Source organism: Ambystoma mexicanum, chromosome 1p (assembly GCF_040938575.1).
Source record: "Ambystoma mexicanum isolate Mex_15411 chromosome 1p, UKY_AmexF1_1, whole genome shotgun sequence".
Lineage (NCBI taxonomy): Eukaryota > Metazoa > Chordata > Amphibia > Caudata > Ambystomatidae > Ambystoma > Ambystoma mexicanum.
The window spans coordinates 275,240,700-275,264,448 of NC_090921.1; the positions used below are offsets into that span (position 1 = coordinate 275,240,700).

A 23,749-nucleotide genomic window follows, 5' to 3' on the forward strand; every position below is an offset into this window, starting at 1 on the left:
CTTGTACATCCAGGGAATATCTTCCAACTTGGAGTGTATTGAACCACTTCCAATAGTGGTTCAATACACTCCAAGGTCCAGTGCACCGTGTGTGTGCTAGGGACTGAACAGGTAGGTGGTTGGTTTCTAAGACACTGTGGGTTTTCCATTCATTGTCCAATAGCTATGGGCCTCCCCTCTTTTGCTCCACTGGAGGCTGATAGGCTCCCCTAGGTATGTCCATCTCAGACTTAGGGCTTCCTATACTGCTGTCCTTTAAAAGGTACATTTGTATTGCTGTAGACAGATGTTCCAAAAATTAATGAAGGGAATTTTCATTAACTCAGTGACTTATGATATGATATGGCATTTATAACGTGCCCATACACAAGTGTTTCAAGGCGCGAAACCCATAGTTGTGAAAGCCATAGTTGGGAGGGTTTATCCTCTGCCTTCGAGTTTCTTGATATTGGGGAAGAGAATAAATGGATGTAACGAAGTGGTATATTTGTGTTTTGCAGAAAATTAAGGAGATCAAGAAAAAGCTCAGCAATCTCTGCATCGACTTCAACAAGAACCTTACCGAAGACATCACCTTCCTGCCATTTCCTAGGGAGGAGCTTGGTATGTTTATTGTGTTTATATAGCGCTTTACACCAAAGAGATTTACATTATAACAAGGATATGATATGGCATTTATAACGCGCCTATACACAAGTGTTTCAAGGCGTGACGAGGCAAGGGAGGGGGAACAGAGGGAAGACAGACCACGATACTACTAGGTCAGGTATCATTCAGAACGTGCAAGTGCATGGGAAGGGGAGGGAGGAGAAGTGCTTGGGGGAAGAGAGAGAGGACAGTGCAGTACAAGTGATAAAAAAATAAATAAATAAACATTAAGTAAATGTATGGCCAGCCGGTGGCAAGTGCAGGGTAAGTGCAGACAATAGGTGTCAAGTACTGGTAGTGGGAATGTAGGGATACAGAAAACAGTCCCCAAGTGCGGGGGTTGCCAGGAAGGCAGTGCAGGAGTGCTACTGGTGGGGGAGGGGACCTGGGCCCGAGATCAAAGGGTGGCCATGTAACCAGTGCAATTTCAGTGACAGCCAGGAAGTCGACAAGGGAGAGGATGAGAAAAAGCAGAAGCAAAGTGAAAGATTTTGATGTGCTTCTGGAACCGAAGATGATTCTCCTCAAGTTTTAGGGGGGCAGGGAGGCTGTTCCAGAGGGAGGCCCCAGCCGAAGAAAGAGATCTACCGCCAACTCATTGCTTGGAGAAGCGACTGACCCTGAGGTAGTTTGAGTCAGAATTACGAAGAGCTCGAGAAGGAAGGTATTTAGGAAGAGAGAGTTGAAGGTATTGAGGCCCTAGGCCCCAGAAGGCCTTGTGGACGATGCTGAGGGTTTTGAACTTAATCCTCAGAGCCACTGAGAGCCAGTGCAGAGATTGCAATCCTGGAGAGATACGATCCCTGGGCTTGAGGCCAAGGACAAGTCTTGCAGTCCTGTTCTGGATAAGTTGCAGAGGGCAGAGAGTAGAAGCAGGCAGATTTAGAAAGAGGCTGTTGCAATAGTCCAGCCTAGAGAGAACCAAAGCTCTGGAGACTGTGAGCTTCTGGGGGAAGGAGAGGAAAGGAAAGGAAGAATACCTCTGAGGAGGTACAGCTGATAGTGTGACTTCTTAGTGATGTCAGAGATGTCCGAGATGTGAGAAGGAGAGTGTAGAGTCGAAGATGACCCAGAGGTTTTTTAGCCATGCTGGTGGGAGCAGGAAGAGGGCCAAGAGAGGCCGGCCAGAAAGCTACAGGAGAGGAGGGAGCGAGTGTGCGATGAGGAGAATCTTTTTTCTTTTTTTTTTTTTTTGAAAAACTAGTTTCTTTTGTACAAAACACACATAAAAAAAAACTTTTGTTTCAAAGAATATAAAGAAGACTCCAAATCTTCGTGGTTCCATCTATCTAAGCTTCAATCCGCTCCAAAAGATCGAGGTATTCCAATCCACACAACCTGCCACCTCTCTAAGTGGGGCAGCCTTAAGCTCATCAACCCCAAACATGCGTACATTAAGTAATTAGAGGCACACTAAACAGGTACATTAGTCCTTCTCAGCATAATAATAGCGACGGCCATTAAAAAGGAAATTTCAATAGCGCATTCAAATAGTTCACAATAGCGCAGACGTGTTTGACGTTGTTACCACAGGAAATCAAACGCCACCACGACTCCATGTCATCGTCTAAAGGTGCGAACTGACCAAGATGTAAAAGACGCAAGTCATTAGTTGCTTGGCAGTCCAAGATTAGATGTTTCAAGGATTCAACACAGACAAAGCAGAATCGACAGTAATTATCAGATATAGATGGATCTTTACGGCGCCATCAAATTTCCTTAGAATTTAGAATATTAAGACGAAATCTCAGAAATTTCTCGCGGTAGTAGCTGGTATAGCATTGGGTCAGGTAAGAAGCCTGGACATTTATTTTTTTTTGCACGTAGCCTAGCGAGCTTGTTGAGGCCATTTGATTTCGCTTTTCTAAATTGACTATCCAAGCCCACGCCTCAAATTTCCTTTTTGCATGTTTGGGCCGAGAAATTAGATCAAAATTACATATATCTGCCGCATTAACCCAGGCTTGTACTTTTATCTGCCATTGAGCTAACAGGCTAGGGTTAGATGCGACTTGCGTATGGTTGAATATATAATAAGGTGAGGCTCCGCGCGAGCAGGACATCTTACGCATAAGAGAAATGGACTTCCAGATAACATGGCTGTAAAGGGAGTTCAATGATAATTCGTAGCGAATTACAGTCATTGAAAGACAGCGCGGAAGGTTGAGTGCCCGTTTCCAAAAGCGGCCTTCAAGTTGGTCCCATGTTGACTCCTTTATATTCCAACTTGCTTCGGCGCCAAACATTAGAATGGGCACTACCTTTTGCAGATAAAATATTAACATCGGTTTAAGTGAGAATTTCCCGAAGTTTCTGTTCAGTTTTGCTGCTTGAAGGGCAAGTCTTGAAGTTTTCAGTTTTAGATCTTGAATCCATTGAAATTCACAAATGGAATTATTAAATTCCACACCTAAATATCGAATGGAATTGACGGAAGAAAGAGAATTGCCACCAACTGCCCAAATAAACGCTCTATCTTTTTTGCTTTTAACTGACCCAATAGAAACGATTTTCGTTTTTTCTGAGTTAATAAATAGGTCATTGGTTGACAGATAGTCGTTGAGGCAAAGAAGTAAACGTTGGAGACCAATCTGTGTTTTGTCAATCAAGACTAGATCATCAGCATAGGCGATGTGACTTACATGCACGTGATTTATTTTGGGTGGAAAACAATGGACCTGGGTAAGAAAGAGTGGTAAATCTGCCAAAAATAATTTGAAGAGGTCGGCGGCCAGGGGACACCCTTGTTTGACACCACGAGTTGTTGGGATGCGTGATGATAGATCGCTGTATTTATTTAAACGTACTCGAATAGAGGTATTTGAGTGAAGTGCTATTATAGGATTAAGGATAGCAGCTGGACAGTTCCACTTCAATAATTTCGACCAAAGACGCTCGCGGTTTATTCCATCAAACGCCTGCTTCATATCAATGAAAGTAAGGTGAAGTTTCGAGTTGGATTTTAGAGTTTCCAATTTCAACAGCGAGAGTAAGGCAAGATTGGCATCCACACCTACGCCTTTAGAAAAACTAGTTTGCCGTGCATCCTGAATTCCTGCTTGATTGGCCCAACTCACAAGTTTCGATCTTAAATTTGCGCCGAAGACTTTCCCCATCGAGTCTAAAAGGGCAATAGGCCGGTAGTTATTTGGATTATCCCAAGAACCTTTCTTGTGAATTGGGACTACAATCGCTGATAACCAAGATTCCGGAAGGGTGGAGAGATTCGCAATTTTCTTGAAGAGTTGATCAATGAAGAGAGCCCACGTCGGGGCATTTTTCTTGAGCATCATGTTGCTGATGAGATCTGGGCCGGCAGCTCTGGAATTTTTGAGTTGCAAGATAGCTCGAATAATTTCAGGCTGTGACATTTCTACGTCCCATGATACATTGTTTTTTCGGTCGCAGACTATGGCAGTCTCGTTCCCAGGTCCATTAAAAACCTGAAAGAAATGCTTATGCCAAGTATCTCCCCCGATGGTATTTTCAGTTGAGTTTAGGTTATTTACGTAGCCCATATTCAGGATGTGCCAAATGTCGCGTGTTTTCTTGGTTATTAATAACTTCATCATTAATTCAGCTCAGTCTTGGGGGAGAGGAGAATCTCAGGCTTACTGGCATTAAGGCAGAGGTCATTGGCGGCACACCACTCTTGGATAACAGAGAGACAGTCAGAGATGAGGGAGGTAGAGGAGGAGGCCGAGGGTAGCCTGAAGATGAGCTGGGTGTCACATGCATAGCACTGAAAGTTGGGGCAGAGAGCAGCGATGCGGTAGGCCAGGAGTGACCGGTATTGGTTAAACAGCCAGTGAGAGAGGTTAGACCCCTGGGGGACACCACAGGTAGAGAAGATGGCGGAGAGGAAGGACCCAAGTTGGACCTGGGAGGGTCGGTTGGAGAGGAAATAAGTCAGCCATGCCAGAGCCTAACCAATGATACCCAGGTTATCACGGAGACGGTTGAGCAGGATGGCATGGTTGACGGTGTCAAATTCAGAAGAGAGATCAAGCAGGATGAGGACGCAGGGGGTGGTAGAGTCAAGGTTGGAGAGCAGGTCTTCATGGATGTTCAGGAGAGCAGTTTCCGTGCTTCTGGCAGCTCTGAGGCCAGACTGATGGTCATGAAGACAACCAACAGATTCAGTGTGGAGATTAAGCTGGGAGATGGCCAGTTTCTCCAGGAGCTTGCCCAGGAAGGGAGTGATGGAGATTGGGCGATAGTTAGCCGGGCAGGAGGGGTCGGCAGAGGGTTTCTTAAGAAGAGGGTGCACAAGGGGGGATGGGAAGACTCCAGTGGCGAAGGAGTGATTGCAGAAATCAGCCAGGGCAGGAGTCAGGGAGTCGATGTGGTCCTTCATAGTTTTGGAGGAACAGGGGTGAACATGTTTTGACAAGACTTTCATAGATCGGACTTGTCTAGAAACCTTGTCTGCAGAGAACATGGGAAAGGCAGAGAAGGAGGGAGGAGAGGTGGCTGCAGAAAGGTCAGAGGAAGAGCAGAGGGTGTGTGGAGGGAATAGGAGGAGAGAGAGAGGACAGGATGTCTTGAGTTTTAGAGATGAAGTGAGAAGCCAGTGCCGTACAGAGGGCCTGCGAGGGGACAGGAGAGGTCAGTTCCTTGCAGATGTTAAAGAGTTTGGCCGAGTTGTTAGATGCAGCAGAGACGCGGGATTGGATATGCGCTCTCTTCTTGGTTAGGACAGAGAGCCTGTATTGCCTTTACAGTAGGCGGCAGGCCAGTTTGTCAGAGGATGTACATGAAGCACACATTTCCTCTCGGCCACCCTACACTTGCATTTTAGGGTGACGAGGTCAGAGTCGTACCAGGAGTTGCACTTGACTTTGGGCTTCAGGTGGATTCTCATGACGGGGGCAAGAATATCAAGAGTATCGTATATAGCAGAGTGGAGCGTGGAGCGGGCTGTGGCAGGATGAGAGTCAGCCATAGGGAGAGTGGGGGAGTGAGAAGGTAGCGGCGAAAGCCTCGGCTGACACGCGCTTCATGGGTCGGATGACCGAGAAGGTGGGTGGCAGTGATGAAAGTGGCTTGGCCTGAGGGGCAGGAGAGACGAGTGGTGAGGGGGATAGAGAGGGGAAGGTCTGAGTAGATCAGAACATCAAGAGTGTGCCCTGCAGAATGAGTCGGGCCAGAGGGGAAAATAGTGAGTGAGAGAGAGTCGCGGAGTTCGCAGAAGAGTCCAGAGGGAGGTCAGGAAACATCCAGGTGGATGTTGGAAGTCTCCAAGAAGGAGGAGTTGAGAAGTTGAGGCCAGGAGTGAGGAGGAGAGATCCGCCCACACGGAGAGGAAGGATGAGATCTCACCAGGTGGCCGATAGATAGTAGCCACAGTGAATGAATGGCTAGCCACAGTGAATGAATGGCTAGGGGAGAGAGAGACCCTGCAGACGAGACATTTAAAAGAGGAGTAGGCCTTCGTAGGGGTGACAGAGGGAGGAATCCACTCGGGGAAGATCAGGGCTATACCACCACCAGAGCGTTTGGCCCTGGAGCGGAGAGGATCTTGTAGCCGTCAGGTCGGAGCGTATCAAAGCTTGTGACAGAGCTGGCCGTGAACCATGTCTCGGTGAGACCGAGGACATCAAGGTCAAGTTCTTCCAGAAGGCGGCAGATATCAGAGGAGTGTTTGACAGCAGAGCAAGAGTTTAAGTGGCAATATGGAGAAGGTTGCCATCCTTGAAGGACTTCCGGGGAGGGGTACAGATCAGAGGTACGCCCTGCGTAAGTGTAGAAGGAGCCCGAGACGGGGCAGAGGGAAGGGGAAGGCAAGGAAGCCAAGGAGGAGGCAGAAGGCGGAGGCGAAGTAGTCGAAAGGGGAGAGGGGACAGCAGGGGAAGAAAGGAAGTTGATGAGGCGCGGGAAACATCTATCAAAGAGGTGAAGGTTGGCCTGAGGGCTTTGGACCAGGACTGTCCCATTGGAGTAGACATTAATGGTGACTTTAGAGGAAAGGAAGGATGCCAGGAGGGCGTCCCAGCGGGTGCCACCATTAATGGGAGAAGAGGGGCAAGCACAGAGACCATATGAAGGGTCCATAGGTCTGGCGAAGGCACAACAAAGAGGATGTCGGTGAAAGTTTCCTTGGAGGAGGCACTGATGTAGGTGTCAGCGATAGGGAGGCCTGGGTTGGATACCAGGATGTCCTTTTTAAACTCCTTCCTACCAGATTTAGTTAGGAGAGCAGGATAGTCCATAGAGAAGCAGGAGGACGGGAAGGAGGGACAGATGCGGGAGGAGGGAGGACGGGAAAGGAATGGAAGCACAGAAGGCACAGCAACCAAACAAATTAGCAAACAACAATATCCCCCTATTGTAAGGATACTCTTGTATGAAGAGAGGATTGAGACTGGGCACTAACTGAGTACCTTCTTGCAGAGATTTGCACTATCCCTTAAAGTGGCAAAGAATGCGCTGGGTCCTTGGCCGCTTTGGCAGAAGCCCCTCTATGCAGGGGAACACAATAAAAATAATGCTGCAAAATAAAGCATACAGAAACTGAGGTAAAGATACAGAAAACTGAGGTAAAATTAATTTACAGAAGATAAAATATCCCAACTTTAATTTTAAATTAAGCACATCATAACCTGGATTAAGTTAACAAAGGGCACCTGGTCTGGAGAAGCTTTGTGTAGAAAAGATGTGGAGGGTACACCGGGTTGAAAGGGTGCTTTGAGCTATGTGAGAATGTAACGCCCTCCTTCCCTTGATTCAAGGGTATGCATTTGTAATTGAAAATGTGTATGTTCAAAAGCGGTGCTAAGTTGTGCTGAGCAAAGGCGGTACTTCTGTGCCACAAAGTCAATGGCACACGAAAAACGAATGCTTCAAACTAGTACATCTATTTACATAATTTCTTTTTATAGAAAAGACAAAAAAATGTTTGTATTTTACTTCATTTTTAATCTTTATTATTATTACATAGTACCACTGGGTATACTCTTCTGGGTTATTTGACCATTTTGTGGGTGGAATAAGGACTCTCGTGCTCATCTGATGCCGATCTGTTCCGATTCCATTCATAAAAGAATTACTTTTTTCCTTTTCAGAATGTTCCTTTTGATTGAGAGATGAGCTTTTTTTAAAAATCTGAGCGTGTGCCGTTTGCACTAGTCGAAAAAAATACAGGTGCAGACGGATAATGGCTTGAAAATAAAAAGGAAAAAATGTTTCTGTACAGTGTATAGACACCATCACATTGTCAGAGACGGCCTTGGTTCACTGGCGGAAGAGACCTTGATGCTTCTGTATCATGTTGCATATGATCACTCAGGCGGTGAATCACATTTTCTAGGACTCAGTTGTCCCTTGTTTGTATCGTTTTCCATCCTGTTGTATTTTAATTCTTTTGTATTGGTCTTTTTGAGTCCATATTTGCCAGCTCTACTTCTTTTCTTGGCCTTATTAATCTACTGCTGCTTATAGGAGTAATGTGATGATATTGCTTTCCTGATTGTTTGAAGAAGGCTGTTGTAAGAATCCCTGTCTCCTTATGTTGGTGCCTGGGTCTCCCGTTTGTACGTTTCGGCACCAAGAGTCCATAGCCCGGCAAACTTTACCCCTCCCCCTCAGACTGAATGCCTTAAGGCAGTAAGACCCTCTTTCGTCTTGCATATTAAAAGACTCCCTGATTCGCTCCACCACCCGCACCCAAAACCACCTGCACACATTCTGCAGGAGAATATCTGCAGGAGATCCTCCTTGCTTTCACAGATCGTGCAAGTGCGGACCCTGTAGCCTGCAAATTATGTAAGGTACCCCATATTTCCTTCAGACTCTGAAGGTGCCCAATCTCTCTGGCGCAAGACTCTACAGCAGGGTTTATTTACTCCAGGCTTTGGGGTGCTGGAAACTTGTTGGATTGTCAGGATACCCCGTGTATGTGCATACAATGATTGTAAATGGAAGCACATTTCTTCTCATAAATATTAATGAGGGATATCCTGAAAACCCTTCAGGATTCTGGCCCTCGAGGCCTGGAGTTTGGACTGCCCTGCTCTACAGGATAACCACTGTTGACCTTGCCTCCTCACACACCGCAAGAGAGATAGGCAAACACTGTCTCCCTCACTCTTTAGTCTGATTATTGCTGGAGAGTCCCATTTTGGCTCCTTCAAATCTGCAGATATCCTGCAGGAAGATCCTAGTCTGCTTGACTCTTTAAGAATGTTTAGACATCTTTCTGGAGGCGAGCCCTCTACAAGAATGGTGCAAGCTCCCTGGCAGTCTGTACTTTCTTCCAGTGCATATCTTGGGGAGCAGTTACTCATCAACAGCTAATTGACACACACTGTTCACAATGGTCTTTATCAGAAGTTGACCTGTTAGTGGCTGCAAGACACTGGTGAATGCCTCATGCCCAAAATACCTCATGAGCACAAAACCTGCAGTCTTCTAAAACCCAGCCCGTAAGATATGATATGGTATGATATTTATAACGCGCCTATACATGTAGCAATGAATTGACAGATATTGCATGTCTTTCTGGCCTGATTTCTTCTTTATTCACCTGTTGGTTTATGCTGGAGGAAGTTTTGTAATTTGGAAGTGGGCACCATTAGGCACATGATTATCATTGACAACACAAGGTGTCCTGTGATAATTAAACTTAATTACTTTTATTCTATGTCTCCCTATCCTCTTTTTGTTTGCCATTCTCCCAATCACGTATGGTATTGAACTATGCACGGATGGATTTTGGAACACCACCTTGGTTCTGCATGTTCATTAGTACTATCATTAGTACTATCTTTCCTCTGGGACCCTTCCATTGAAATCAGAGTACCTAAACAACTGTAGCTCTGAAGCAAGGTTTGGTAGGTTCTGATCAGAGAACTGCTGAATGTAGAAGACCACACTAGGTGGCTGCAGCTCATAGTGGGCCTCTCAAAGAGCATATAATGTCCCCATGTTCATCTGCTTCGTCAGAATTCCCTTTGTCCTGCCCATCTCGATCGCTTGTGGCCAAAGATCACCTGGTGGTATTTAGTGTGTGAAAGGACCAGGAACAGCAACCATGGAACGAAGAATGTTTTTAGTTGTCGTATTTTGTAGCTCTGTCTACCTCTGCCGTTGCTTTTCTAGAGCAGCAGGTGTACATTTAAGATTCCTGAGTGACTGCATGGCGGGTTAACCCATCTCACTCCTGCCAACCTCTTCCAGCACCTTAATTTGCCATCTCTCCTGCCCATCGACCTGTACTTTAGTGTTTTATTTCCCCCTGTCTGGCTACTATTCATATTTAAAATAAGGCAAATGTCTTCTTATCAGCCATCTCATACAGATATTTGGTTGAGACACTTTATTGCTTGCTGTCACTGCACCTCAACCTACAGCGGTTTCTCAGTTGATGGAATACATGTGGTTGGTGCTCCTCACTGATGTTTGGCCATGATGGCATAGATTCCTGCAGCAGGTGCTTTTTACTTATGCGTAGAATTCTTGCTGACTTGTATTTTCTCTCCCTCATCCCTCCCTTCCTCACCCACGTCTCTCCCGAATTCATACCTCTTGTCCCCATCCATTCCTCTCCCAAATTCATACCAACACTAACTTCTCAGGAGGACTCCCAGAGGACTTTCTGAGCTCCCTGGAGAAGACCGAAGATGGCAAGTTGAAGGTCACCTTAAAATATCCACACTATTTCCCACTCATGAAAAAATGCAATGTGCCAGAGACTCGACGGAAAGTGGAGCAAGCCTTTAACTCCAGGTGCAAGGAGGTGAGTAGTGCAGTCCTGTTTCTTACAGTCGAACCTTGACTGTTTCCTGGTCAGCTGGCTTTATCCCTTGGTTAATGCAAATGTGATAATTCTTTATTTGTCCTTTTCAATAAAAGAAAGGAAGTACTGTGCAAATTCTAGTCCCAATTCCTCCACTCACTCTTTCTACCCTTTCTGAAACCTGCACAAGAGCTTTTGTTTGTGTGTAAACTACACTTAATTTTCTCTCCTAAATCTCTCATTTCTCATTTCAGGCTAACTGCCAGATTCTCAAAGAGCTTGTGGAATTAAGGGCACAGAAGTCTAGACTGCTCGGTTTCAGCACACATGCTGACTTTGTCGTCGAAATGAACATGGCAAAGGCTAGCAAAACTGTGGCCAACTTTCTAGGTACGTAATCACCTTGCTCGCTTTCAGTGCACTTTTATGCTTACCCTGCATGAAGCACAGGCCACACGTGGTGTGTAAATAAGGAAGGTTGAGTGGCACCAAACATAGAACATCTTAAGCAAAATGTTAACTAATTAAAGGAGGAGATAATTGGGTTCTTGAGCCTGTGCTTTTGAAAAATAAACACGCTTTCTATAAACTTTACAATATAAGGCCACTCCTGGTGGTTGAGACCAACAATTGCATCACCTTCTCTCCCCAACCCCACTAATGAGCTGACCACACCCACACAGTGGCTCCTTGTCACTAGTAACGCCTGCTCCATCATCTGTGAGGGATTGTGTAACAGGCTGACTTGGAAAGGGAATTTCCTGTGCATTTTTAAAAGAATGTTTGATGGATGCTGACTATGTAGCCCCTTTAAACTTCACAGAGAATTCCATCCCCAGTCTTCTTTTGTTATGCACTGAGACTCAAAGGTATGACAGCGCAAAGTGCAATAAGAGTGTAGTAGTCAATAGTGAACATTGAAGCAAGCAGCAACCCAACAGCAGGCACTCTAAAACAAATCTGGCAGAAGGCATGGTGGATAATGCTTAATGAGGTAAAAAAAGCAAGCTTAGCTTAAATAAAGGACAATGGGCCTCATTACAACCCTGGCGTTGGACCATGGTGCTATTAGCACCATGGTCCATGCCGGATTCCACCATTGGTGGATGGCGGATTTACCGCCCCATTCCAAGGTTGGCGGGGCGGTAAATCCCCATTCACCATGGCCCCTTCCCCATTCCCATTTTTGGCCTATAGGGCTCAATGGGAATGGGGAAGGCACTAATTACGGCACCGTAAATTACAGTGCCGTAATTAGCACCAAGGTCCCTTAGCGGGTTGGACTTTAACACCTGCAAAAAGCAGGCGTTAAAGTGTGAATCGGGCGTTAAGGGTTTAACGACGCCGCAGCCTTTTACGGCGCAGTTAACCCCTTAACGCCAGGGTTGTAATGAGGCCCAATGAGTAAGAAAGCTCCCAGAGGAGCGACGTGGATATACAATGTTTGTAGACTGACTGATTTATTTTGACATCTATACAGCGCACAAAACCCGATGGGCACTAAGGCGCTGGTTGCATAGAGGGGAGGGGAAGGAAGGGGAGGGCAACGGAGGGGAAGAGAGGGGAAGGGAGGAAGGAAGGAAGGGAGGGAGGGGACGGAGGGAAGGGAAGGAAGGGAAGGAAGGAAGGAAGGAAGGAAGGAAGGGAGGAAGGAAGGAATTATTGAGCATACCACTGTTAGTGAAATAGAGTGGTTTTCAGTTATTTCCTGAACGGCCAGTAAGCTTTTCTGTGCAAGTGCAGAGGCAGCATTCCACAGATGGGTGGCAGTGACCGGGAAGCTAGCGCCCCCGGCTTTGTTGACCCTCTTGCTTCTCCACTCTTTTTGACTGCTTACTCTCTGTTCTCTACCTCCTCTCCCTGTCTCCCTTTTCCTATCTCCTCCCCTTACTTTCTTCTATGCACTTACTCTATCAGAATTGTCCCTGGAAGTAGTATTATAGCAACCTCGTCTGTCTCCTCTCTCCTCCCCTTATTCGTCCCCCCAGCAGTATCTGAAATGTCGTCGGGCCGAGTATGATAGTTAATTTCACATCCTTACTGTTCATGGCCTGTAAGAATGTCATTGTATTTTCCAACTTGTTCCCTCCCTAGCTTTGAAACACATTGGGCCTCATTACGAGTCCGGCGGTAACCGCGGCGGTAAAATCGCCTGGTTACTGCCGGACTCGTATTACCATTCCGCCTCCGTGTCTCCCGGAATTACAAGGGCATTACAGCCCCGGTGTCCCGGGAGTCACGGAGGCGGAATGGTGTTAATCCCCATTCCCGTTGAGTCCCATGGGGCTCAATGGGAATGGGGAAGTGGAAACACCGGCACCATCTTGTGATGGTGCCGGTGTTTCCACGTCCACCTGCAGGCGGGAGGTGTTCAACCCGCCAGGTCAGACCTGGCGGGAAGATCACCTCCCGCCTGCAGGACTCAGGATCGGGCAGTCCGGAATTAACAGTGGCGGCGGGTTTACTGCCACCGTTAATTCCGGACCACCCGACCCGTAATGAGGCCCATTGTGTATAAGTACCATATATACATAAACTATCATATCATATAAAACTTGGAATGGCCAGTCTGTGGCTTTAGATTGATCTTGTGGTTCTTGACAATATGCTTTTGGTGATTCTTTGTGATGGGTATGGCTTAGCAGAGTTTGAGAGACATAGGTGGGTGATTGAAAGGATCTTGAAGTCTATTCTTTCTTAACTGGTTATTGCTCTTGCTATGGTCAGGCGTTCTTGAGTAGAGGGGAAGGATTTGATAGCATTCACGAGTTAAGTGGTGTGGGCCGCTGATGAGGCGAATGCGGTGACATGGCGAGTCATGCTGAGACTAGAATCCAGATGGACTTGTTTTGATAGAGATGGTGACCAGGATGCAGAAGGCATCAGTGGTGAATGATTGATAGAAGAGGTCAAATTTGGCTAAACATGAGGGAGGTCTCACTATCAGGATTTCTGTTTTGTCATCATTGAGACAAAGACGGTGTTCAGCCATTGTGCTGTCGTGGATTATGTTGATGGTGCGTGAATCTTGATTGTTGTTGCCTGTGAGGTGATGAGGATTTGGGTGTTATCTGGATAGTTGGTGTACGAGATGCAAAGGGAGTCGAGGTGGTCAAAGATCGGTTTGGTATAGATATTGAAAATGGTCAGGGAGACACAAAATCCTTGTTGGACTCCACGCTAGACCGGAGTTGGGTAGTGTAAGCAACTCATGGAGGCAACAGTAAAGACAGACACAAGTGATCCCATTTCAAGGGTGTCTATTGAACTATGAGTGGAAACCCAACTCGAAGATGGGAGCAAGCGTCAACCATCAAATGAAACATAAGGCAGTCCTAGTGGTGTTGTGTCAAAATTAAAAAGGCCTATACGAGGAAAAACCTATTGCCAATTCCTTAAAACTAATTACAGAAAGAGTGTGGGATACGGTATCAAAGTGAAAGTGTTCAAATAGTAAGTCAGGATCTGATTGCCTTGAGGTCTCTGTTCCCCATGTTTCTACCACGGGACAAGGTGAGACCTTGGCGCACAGCACACGCTCGAGCCTCTTCAGCATGAGCTGACGGTTGTATTCCAGCTATGCGGTTCTTCAATGGTAAATAGCCTCTTGTCTTCAAGGCCTGATGTATCCAACAAACACAAAGTTCTGCTTCACTTAGATTTTGGGTGACAACTTCACTCCTGGGTCCCCTTCTTCCGGGCGCAGACCCTTCACAATATTGCTTTTAACAATTTTACAAAAACTGTTCCTTTCTTATTGAACTTTGTGTGCTAGCATTTCACCCCTGGATCTCCCATGACCTAGCTCGGATCCCAATTGACAAGGGTGACACTTTCCTTTCCCTCGTCTCACAATACTTCTCGCTTTCACAAATCTCAATGTCTTTTTTAAACCGGTTTCTCTCGGCGGGGTTCACTCTCGCCGACCTTTGCGATATACAGTTCATGCACTAACTTTTCACCATGCAGGATTCACTTCCCTTACTTTCTCAACAGTTTGTCGGTCAAAGGCTTGGGGTTGTACCGAGATTTTGCTCGACCTCATGTATGACCACTTTGACCTATCTTTGCAGCTCTCCTATGGCCTTCTGGTGTCTGTAGTCGTATTCGACATGGGAACGACCAGGGTTTCTCGAGTCAGCACCCACGTGGTGCCGGTTCCCTCTGTAGCTGGTCTTCCCTTAATACTTATACAGTTCTTTGAACTCCTCTTCATATGCCACTTTGGGACTTTCATTCAACACAGCCTGGTTCTTATCGGTTCTCTCTTCGACTCACCGGCTGTGATAAATCGCTTTCCTTGAATCTGGAGTCAAGGCCGGTACCACGGTAGCCGGAGTTTCCTTCGTTCCGGCTTATCCGGGTAGACACGCTCCATGTACTGTTGACATCTGTTGTAAAACACTTGGGCTATTGTCCACAGCCTTATGATTCCCTGCGCAGAGGTTTTGCGGGTCTGAGTCGAAAAGGGCAAGGTTGCGTCTTTCCTTGTTAGCTTCTCGATATTTGCCTCCTTTCTCCTCCTTTTGAACTGCTGGGTCTGGATAGCTGTCTCGTCATGCTGTCTGCCTCCCTCATCTTGTGCTCCACCTGTTATCCCTGTTGGGAAGGGAAGGGCCGTTAGGTGTGCGTGATTCAGGTCTATTGCCCGACTTTGCCTGACCCTGGTATTGAGACATGTCAGGTAAACGGCTCTGTTAGTCTGTTGTCTTTCGTATTGTGCAAAAGTGTTTGTGTGGGGAAAGGGGGGGGTCAGTGTTTTGGAATGTCCTACGTGGTAGGATAGGGTGAAAGGTGTCAATAGAAGGAGAGGGATACTGCATCTCACACGACAGTGTCCCGCTCCCCAAGGACCTACCCATCCAGGTCATCCTCCCTCACTGTTCCACACCCGGGAACTGGATCCAATAGGGATGGCTGTGTCCTGGCCACCTGCATGACAGATCCCCGGGGACTAGCTAGGGAGACACTTTCAGGTTTCTCACAGTGGACAGACGTGCATCCTGAGAAGATACATGCCTATCTGTTTGCAAGAAACGAGGCAATCCAGCTGGTGGCCACGGGAGAAAGTGGCAGCCGTGGTTAGATGTTGACAGTGTGTTATGTGGTTGACTAAGTCAAATGCTGCCGACCGGTCTAGTAGTAAAAGGAGGGGTAGGTTGCTGGAGTCACGGGTGTCATCCAATAGTTTTTTAAAGTCGAGGATGGCTGACTCAATGCCATGATATCGGTACATAACAAGCTTGACAAAACGTGAATTTGATAATGGATGAAACCGAATTGTTTAAAGATGGTAAGACTAGACTTTCAAGATTCAAGTTATCTATTGGGCAGATGTTTGTAGAGTCGATGGATGGGATGCTTTGGTGCACTGAGAAGGGAGGCTCTGGTGTGCGAGCGGGAGCAAATAAAGCTACTTTGAACAGATCGAGTGCCTGCATTGGGAGCAAATGATGCTTGCGTGCTAAATGAGTGGCCTGATCACCAAAATGTAGTTGGTAATGGTGTGTGCTATGCTATTCTGAAATTATTTGGAGTAGGCGAACAAGCTACTTTGGTGCGCCCGTGTAAAGTAAGTTGCTGTAATCTAAAATTGGCCCCTTTTACCACTAGAGATATGGTATAAAGTTGTTTTCAAAAGCTGGTGGCGTATTTAGCGACACAAAAAAATATACTAACTAGGCCATTTCACTTCACAACCAAATTGATTTGTGCTTCCATAGTTCTATGAGTGAGAGATGAATGTTGCTGATTGAGTCAGTAATGAAAATGGCAGATTGGCGCAAATTCCTTGGAATGGATGCTCATCATGACAAATTTAGGGTAATTTCCATTTAGGCGGAGACTGTCGTTTTTCATTGCCTAATATGGCTGTGAAAACCTGGCAAAATCTTAGATTGTTGAGCACTGTAAGGGTGTCAAAGAAGGAAGCTGACACAAAGGTTTTGGTAATACATTTTATTTCTCAAAAATACCTCACTGTCCCTAAATGTAAGAGGGGCTTCCCTGCCTCAAACTAATACTAAAGGAATCGGCAGAATATCAGTCAAACCAGAGTTCCACCGTCCTGTGTCAAATCCTGCTCTAACCCTCACACTATAACTAAACAATAAGCTAACAGAACGTGCCTTCTTTCCAGAGTGTTAGGGAGAATTCTCATAAATGTGCTAATTCCTTTCACCTTAGAGACCCCCAGCAACTTTCCCACTCTCATGTATTTCTTTTTTTTTAAACCTAATTTTATTGGAGTTTATATCAAACAGATTACAGCTTATACAACCAAAGTTAACAATCATAACAAGAAAGCTTGTATTACAGTCAAATAGAAAGCGCGGTTGAGACTTAGTTTCATATATCAGCGAAATTCTTGCATTTCATCCATCAACAGTTAACTCCCCTTTACAATGTCAATAAGCATTGGTCGCTCTTCTCCCATCCCCCCCCCTTCCTCCCTCCCTCCACCCCACAAGACTTTATAAGCTGCCGCCATGGGATGTACTGTCTAGCGTTTGGCGGATTGGTTGATAGGTTTGTCAGACCTTGAGGCCTACCTTGTTCGGGAGGTTATCATGATGTTTCACTACTCATGGCATTGGTCATTCGCTAGGCGTTAGTGGGCTGTTCCGGGCATATATTTGTTGACAAACTCTAACCATAAGATGTCGCATTGCGTGGCTTTCCCGTGTATAGATGCCGTGATTTTTTCCATGATACACATATTGGAGGTCACATTAACCCATTCTTTTTCTGTGGGGGTTATAGTGGATTTCCATTTCGAGGTCAATAGAGCTGTCGCGACTAGTAACAGGGGTTTAGCTATGTCTGTGACCCTTCTCAATTCATCCTCCATCCTCTCAAGACCAAATAAGATCAACTAGGGGTCCGCTGTTCGTTGGATCCCGTCTAGATCCTTAATCCAACCTAGGACTTCATTGCAGTATATTTTGACCTGAGGACAACCCCACCACATGTGCCAGTAATCTGCCGCAGACCCACATCCCCGCCAACACATTGGACTAGATGACTGATGCATCTTGGAGAGCCTGTGCGGGTCATATTGCCACCTATTCAATAATTTAATCGAGTGCAATTTATATTGGCATGATATCGAGGCCTTGGGTGCTGTCCTACATATCTTATCCCATATCTCTGGGTCGATGTCTTCGCCCATGTCCCTTTCCCATTTTAACCTAAGCGGTTCTGTTGAGCCCTTTCCCGCTTCCATTAGTGTTTTATACAAGGCAGATATTAACCCTTTTGTTTCTGTCCTGGAGTCGAGTATGGTTTCAAACGGGGTAAGTACCCTGCTCAGCTTTTCCCTCCATTCTGGTTTTGACAATACCCCCTTGATCTTCAGAAAGTGGAATGCAGACAGTGTGCCTATTCCGAATGCCTCCTCTAGTTCAGGGAGTGCAATGAAGGAGTCCTTCTTTAGGAGTTGTCCCACCCTCTCCAGGCCAGCCTCATACCAAGCTTGAAACCTTTCCACATTGGGGATCTGGTCATTCATACCCGGTGACCAGAGGTGACTTAGTGGCGATGGCCATGTGGTAATCTTTTCCATATCCCTACTCTCTCGCCATATATCCCATATGGTTACAAACATCGGGTGTGTCTTAGATCTTTTCAGTACCCTCTTCCTAGGGGACCATAGCCATTCAGAGATTGTTGCCGGGGACAGGTAGTGATTGTCCATAGCAATCCACGGAGGTGTTTTTTGGTTACGAAGATGGGAAATAAGAATACGTAATTGGGCTGCCTCGTAATATTTTTGGATGTCTGGGAGACCCACTCCACCCTTGTCTTTTGGTAATGTCAAATTGGAGTACGCAATTCTGGGCTTTTTCCCTTGCCATAGGAATTTTAATATTGCCTTCTTGACTTCTGCAAAGAATTGACGTGGTATCTGAATGGGGAGCATTTGAAAGGGGTATAAAAATCTCGGGAAACGGGTCATTTTTATCGCATTTAAACGCCCCAACCAGGATATGGTTAGGTTATCCCATCGGACAAGGTCTGCGTGAAATTTTTGGAGGAGCGCAGGGAAATTGGGTTCATATAAATCTTTTAGTGATCTTGTGACATGTATGCCTAAGTACTTCATTTTTTCGTGTTCAATCATAAGGCCCAGGGACTGGTATCTTTCTGTGTTTGTATCCATTGATCCCTGTAAGGGGAAAAGGATGGACTTAGATTTGTTAACCTTGAACCCGGATACTTGGCCGTATTCGTCTAAGAGGTACAAAGCCCTGGGAATGGATGTAGTGGGGTTCGTCGCATGAAGGAGTAGGTCATCGGCATATAGCGCTACTTTGTATTCCTCGTCCCCTAGACGCATACCTGTTACTTCGGTATCCGGTCGCATTGTCTGGGCCAGGGGTTCCACGCAGAGGGCGAAGAGGATGGCCGATAGGGGGCATCCCTGCCGGGTACCACGTTTCAGCTCAAACCATCTTGAGTATTCCCCATTGACAGACACTGAGGCTTTAGGAGCGGTGTAGACTGCTTTTATCCCCCTTCTAAATTTCGGCCCTATTCCCACAGCACGGAGGACTGCGGCAAGGAAGCCCCATTCCACTCGATCGAAGGCTTTTTCAGCATCAATTGAGAGTAAGGCTGGATCGTTGCACATAGTTTGGGAGGCTTCAACCAAATGGAGAGTCTTTCTCATGGTGTCTGCACCCTGTCGTCCAATTATGAACCCTACATGGTCGGGATGGACGAGATGGGGCATGTGGACCTCTAGCCTGGCTGCGAGGACTCTTGTGTAAAGTCTGGCATCAAGGTTGAGCAAGGATATGGGGCGGTATGATCCGCAACATTTGGGGTCTCTGCCTTCCTTGGGAATGACTGATAGGAGTGCTAAGGCGAATGAGTCAGGGACAATCCCTGTGTCAAGGATTTCATTAAATAGGGTGGTCAGGAATGGAGCCAGGAGGGTACAAAAGGTTTTATAGAAGCCGCCAGTGAATCCGTCTTCACCAGGGGATTTGCCCAGTGTAAGTCGTTTGATCGCTTCGTGTAATTCGTCTTCAGTTATGAGGGATTCAAGATGGGCCGAGTCAGCGCTTGCAACTTTTGGAAGAGAAATGCTAGCGAGGTAGTTGCCTATCTCTTGTGAGTGTGGGTCGACTTCTGAAGTGTATAGGGACTCGTAGAAATTTGCGAACAATTCTGGGATGGGGGGCATAGGTTGTGCCTAGTCAGGGGTTGGGTCTGTAATCTCTTTCACCCTACGTTCTGCCCGCTGCATCCTGAGTCTAGCCGCTAGCAGCGCATCATGCTTACCTCCCTTTTCATAAAATTTCTGCTTCAGAAACCATGTTCTAGGTGGCGGAGTTCTTCCCGTTTTTTCCTGGCCTCTCGGATCTTATCAGGGTCCGTGGTGTCCCCCACCCTAGCTTCTCTATCAAGATGACATATTTCACTCCGGAGATTATTTTCAATAAGGGTTCTTTCCCTTTTCTTCTGAGCCCCCTCCTGTATGAGGATCCCTCTCCAGGTTGCCTTGTCCGCCTCCCACACACTCTGTTTAGAGATCTCCCCGGTATCGTTGGCTGTAAAGTATTCTTTGATCTCTGTTTAAAGTTCCTCTTTGAAGACGGGGTCTCTCCATAGGGCCTCATTACATCTCCACTTCCTGCCCTTAACTGGTAGATGTTCCCACTGTATATCGACTTTGACCATGTTGTGGTCAGACCACGTTATCGGGGTAATCCCTGAGTGTGAAGTGGTGGTGTTCAGTTCTCGTGAAAGGTAGATGTAATCTATTCGGGTGAAAGTACTGTGTGGAGGTGAATAAAATGTATACCCTCTTTCATCAGGATGCATCATCTTCCATGCATCTACTAGCGCATAGACCTACATCATGTTTGCAAAATCACTGCGTTCTTCTCTCACAGAAACATTGACGTCTGGGCGTCCCGCTTTCCGGTCTAAGTCGTGATCTGCCCATAGGTTGAAGTCTCCGCCTAGTATAATATGGCCGGTGGCTTCCAACATTATTTTGGGGACCGTTTAGAGAGGAATCTGAGCTGTCCTACATTGGGAGAGTAGATTGTGGCAATCGTTACATCCACCCTTCAAATAGTCCCCACAACAAGCAAAGCTCAACCTTCTGCATCTTACCAGGTTTTGGGGACATGAAAATCAAGTCCCTTTCTGATAAGGATTCCTACTCCCCCTCTTCGCAATGCTCTCGAGCCCCAAAACACCATGCCGAAACGTTTCCCCAGAATAGACCTCTCCTCCCCCTTCATATACTTTTGTTTCTTGTAAGAGTAGGATATCAATGTTAGCCCTTCGGAATTCCCGTAGGACTAACAACCTCTTAGTAGGTGAGTTAAGGCCTTTGACATTAAGCGTCCCGACTTTCAAGGGGCCTCGTATGCTTGCATCAGACGTGGCCATCAGTATATGACAATGCAATATTCACAACAATGGCTCGCCATATCTTGTGTTCCGTACCCTCAACCAATCTTAGTATCTTTCCCATCCCTGCAGCGAGTAAAAGTTCTGTAATAGTTGCACCTTCCCCCTTGTCTTGCAGATCCCTCCCACGCACCCCCCCATACGTCGGCGTCCGAGCAGGTCTAGTTGGATTCACTGAACTAGCAGCGAACCACCAGTCGGGACCATCGTCGTGCGGTCCTTTAATTAACAATAAACACCACATAAATCTGAGCCCCCCCCCCCAACCTCCCTTTCACCCCAACTTACAACCATCGAAAATAACTTTAGTGTTGGGCCGAAAGCGGCCCTTATCTCAAACATACTCCTAGTGTCAAGGTAGCTGCCGCTGATGTAGCTCACTTGTCCCCCTCCCGGGTGTTGTTACCTCCCCGAAACTTTCTTGACCCTTTGACTCTCTGCCTCGTAGGTACCCGGAGTTTCTAATCTCGTCCTTCATTTCTTGGAGTGTTTTCATCCTCCCTTCGTTCACGGGGATCGACAAGATCGGAGATGCAGGCCTTTGTTTCCCTCTCCGACTATAGTCTGATTCTCGTGCCATCATGTTCAAAAGAGAGCGAGAAGGGGTATCCCCACCGATATCTGGTATCCCGCTCTTTGAACCATTTTGTCAGAGGGCCACGCATCCTTCTCAGCGCCAATGTCATGGCAGATGGGTCTTGATATATGGTGACTTGGACACCGTTGAGAGTGATCACGCCTCCACGCATTGCCTTCTCAAGAATCTTTGCTTTGTCCCGGTATCTGTGGAAGCAGGCGGGGACCGATCTAGGGCCTCCAGGTGGGCCACCCGCTCTGTGGATCCGTTATGTTCTTGGTTCATCAATCTCATCATCTGCCACCAATACTGTTGCTTTCAGGCTCTCCTCCGTTTCCCCATCCTGTTTCGGGATCCCAAAAAAGCGTAAATTGTTCCGCCTCTCCCGATTTTCCAGATCATCCATCGTAAGTCTGTATTCCTCTACCCGCTGTTCGAGATCCGTGATCCTGTGTTCGAGTTGTGTTTCCAAAGTATCTATGGAGGCTTGATTGTTTTCTACCCCCTCCAACCTGTCCTCAATCTTATCTATGCGTTGGGTGATTTTGTCAATCTTGCCACCTGTGTTGGCCCCCATATTCTTTATCTCCGTCAGGAGGGCCGCTATGTCGCCTTTCGTGGCTGCTGTCTCTCTGTGTGCCACGGGTTCCGTCGCCATCTTGGGGGTGATGAATGTGTGGGTGGGGGCAGCGTAAGCGTAACTAGCCAGTTTTACTTTGGCCTGCATATACTTTGGTGCCTCACCTCAAAGTCTCGGGTTCGGACAGGCGAGGGTAGGACGTGAGGGCTTACCTCTCAGACTGCGCTGCGACCCCACACGGTTCTTAGTCGTCTGTCAGCGGTGATGTGCTCGCCCTGCAGGAGGGAAAAGTTGGCGACACACTCCAGCAGATAACCTTCGTAATATGCAGGGTCCCTGGCGTAGGGGCAAGGTTGGAAGATGTCTCCTTGGTCCGAATTCCAATCAATACCAGGGATCCGAGGAGGCACACGCCCCTGTCCCGGGGACCCTACCCTTAGTCCGAAGGATCCTTGCCAGTAGAAGACTGTACGTTGTTGGGATTCACCTCGCCCCATGCTTCTCCATTTTGCATGTGGTAACGTGCATTGTAGGTGTTCAAAGAAGTTATGGTAGCCCTAGAGCGCGCCTCCCAGTTAGTCCCTTTTGAGGGCCGGGTCCCTGCACGTAGGCCGCGGTGTTCGGATGTACCGCAGTCGTGGCGGACAGTGTGGGCTGCGTATAGTGGAAGGCGCAGCTTACCTCTCGGCGGGGCCCTCCTTATTTTCCGATGATCTGGGGGGCGTGACTGGGGGGATCCATGGTGTGGATCGTTCGGGGGCACCTCAGGGGGGTAGCTCTGAGGGCCGAGGGGAGGCTCGCTGGTCAGCACCTCACGGGGTGTGCATCGCTCTCCCGCTAGGGCCCACTCGCTGGTCCGGCCAGTTTGCTTTCGATTTCGTGCTGTCTCCGGGGAAGAACTTCACTCGAAGTTTACTTGGGCTTCACGGGTCCGATTTCGATCGTTTTATCTCCAGGATGGTGCAGGTGTATATCCCGATGCACGATTCTCTGCTGTTTTCACCGTGGGGTGGTCGTGGGGTGGGTGCTCAGGTCACCTCGCAGACCTACGGGGACAGAGCTCACACGGAGGAGGACACCATCCGTGCGCCCCCTGGTGGCCAGTCCTCTCATGTATTTTGATGTGTGTTTTACATTTGTGTTGTTTGACTTTGGAGTTTTAAGATAACTCCATAGGCATCTTTTCATGTGTGTTACACAGCACCCTCAGTGCAGTGACACAGGGATGTCTTTTTAGACTTCCCAAAGGTTTAAATACCTTCTCTGGATTAAACTACTGTTTCCCAGAGAATGTAAAACGAAAATGACTTTACTAGTCTTTCCAAATTCCTAGACCCAGGACACACCATCTTACAACAGAGTGCTGGAAGGGTTACATAGTATCCCCTGTGTCTAAATACTCATGTAGCAGTCAAATGTGACCCCTTCCTACTGGAAAAAAGGGTGGTGGTTTTACAACGAACTACCATGATTTTTCCCGACCGCGAACACTGGTAGCTAAAAATCACGCGAGCCATGTTTTTCAAGATGGCGCCTTAAGCTCCTTTGTTTAAACGGGTCCTGGTCTTCTTTTTTTGCATTTCTATTTGGAAAAGGTCCAGGTTTGGTCCCTTTGTTCGTATGCTTTTGGCGGGCTTCAGGACTGAAGATCGCCTCTGGCGTCTGAGTGTCTGGGGTGGGCAGGAAGCGAGGGAGGTCCCTGAAACTCCCTGTGCCTGGTCTCCTAGGAGACCCAAATTTACTCTGGTGTGATTGGCTGGCTGACTGTCTGGCAAGG

General features: G+C 47.1%; 1 protein-coding gene across 2 annotated transcripts in view; it reads left to right on the forward strand.

Annotated features, from left to right (window-relative positions):
* Positions 1-23,749, forward strand: part of THOP1 (thimet oligopeptidase 1) — a 295,527-nt gene that overhangs the window by 145,927 nt on the left and 125,851 nt on the right. For both annotated transcript variants that reach the window (XM_069646651.1, XM_069646654.1), the window contains exons 5-7: positions 501-603; positions 10,224-10,384; positions 10,639-10,774. In XM_069646651.1, coding sequence (XP_069502752.1) covers positions 501-603; positions 10,224-10,384; positions 10,639-10,774 — 400 coding nt within the window. The remainder of the gene's footprint in view (positions 1-500; positions 604-10,223; positions 10,385-10,638; positions 10,775-23,749) is intronic.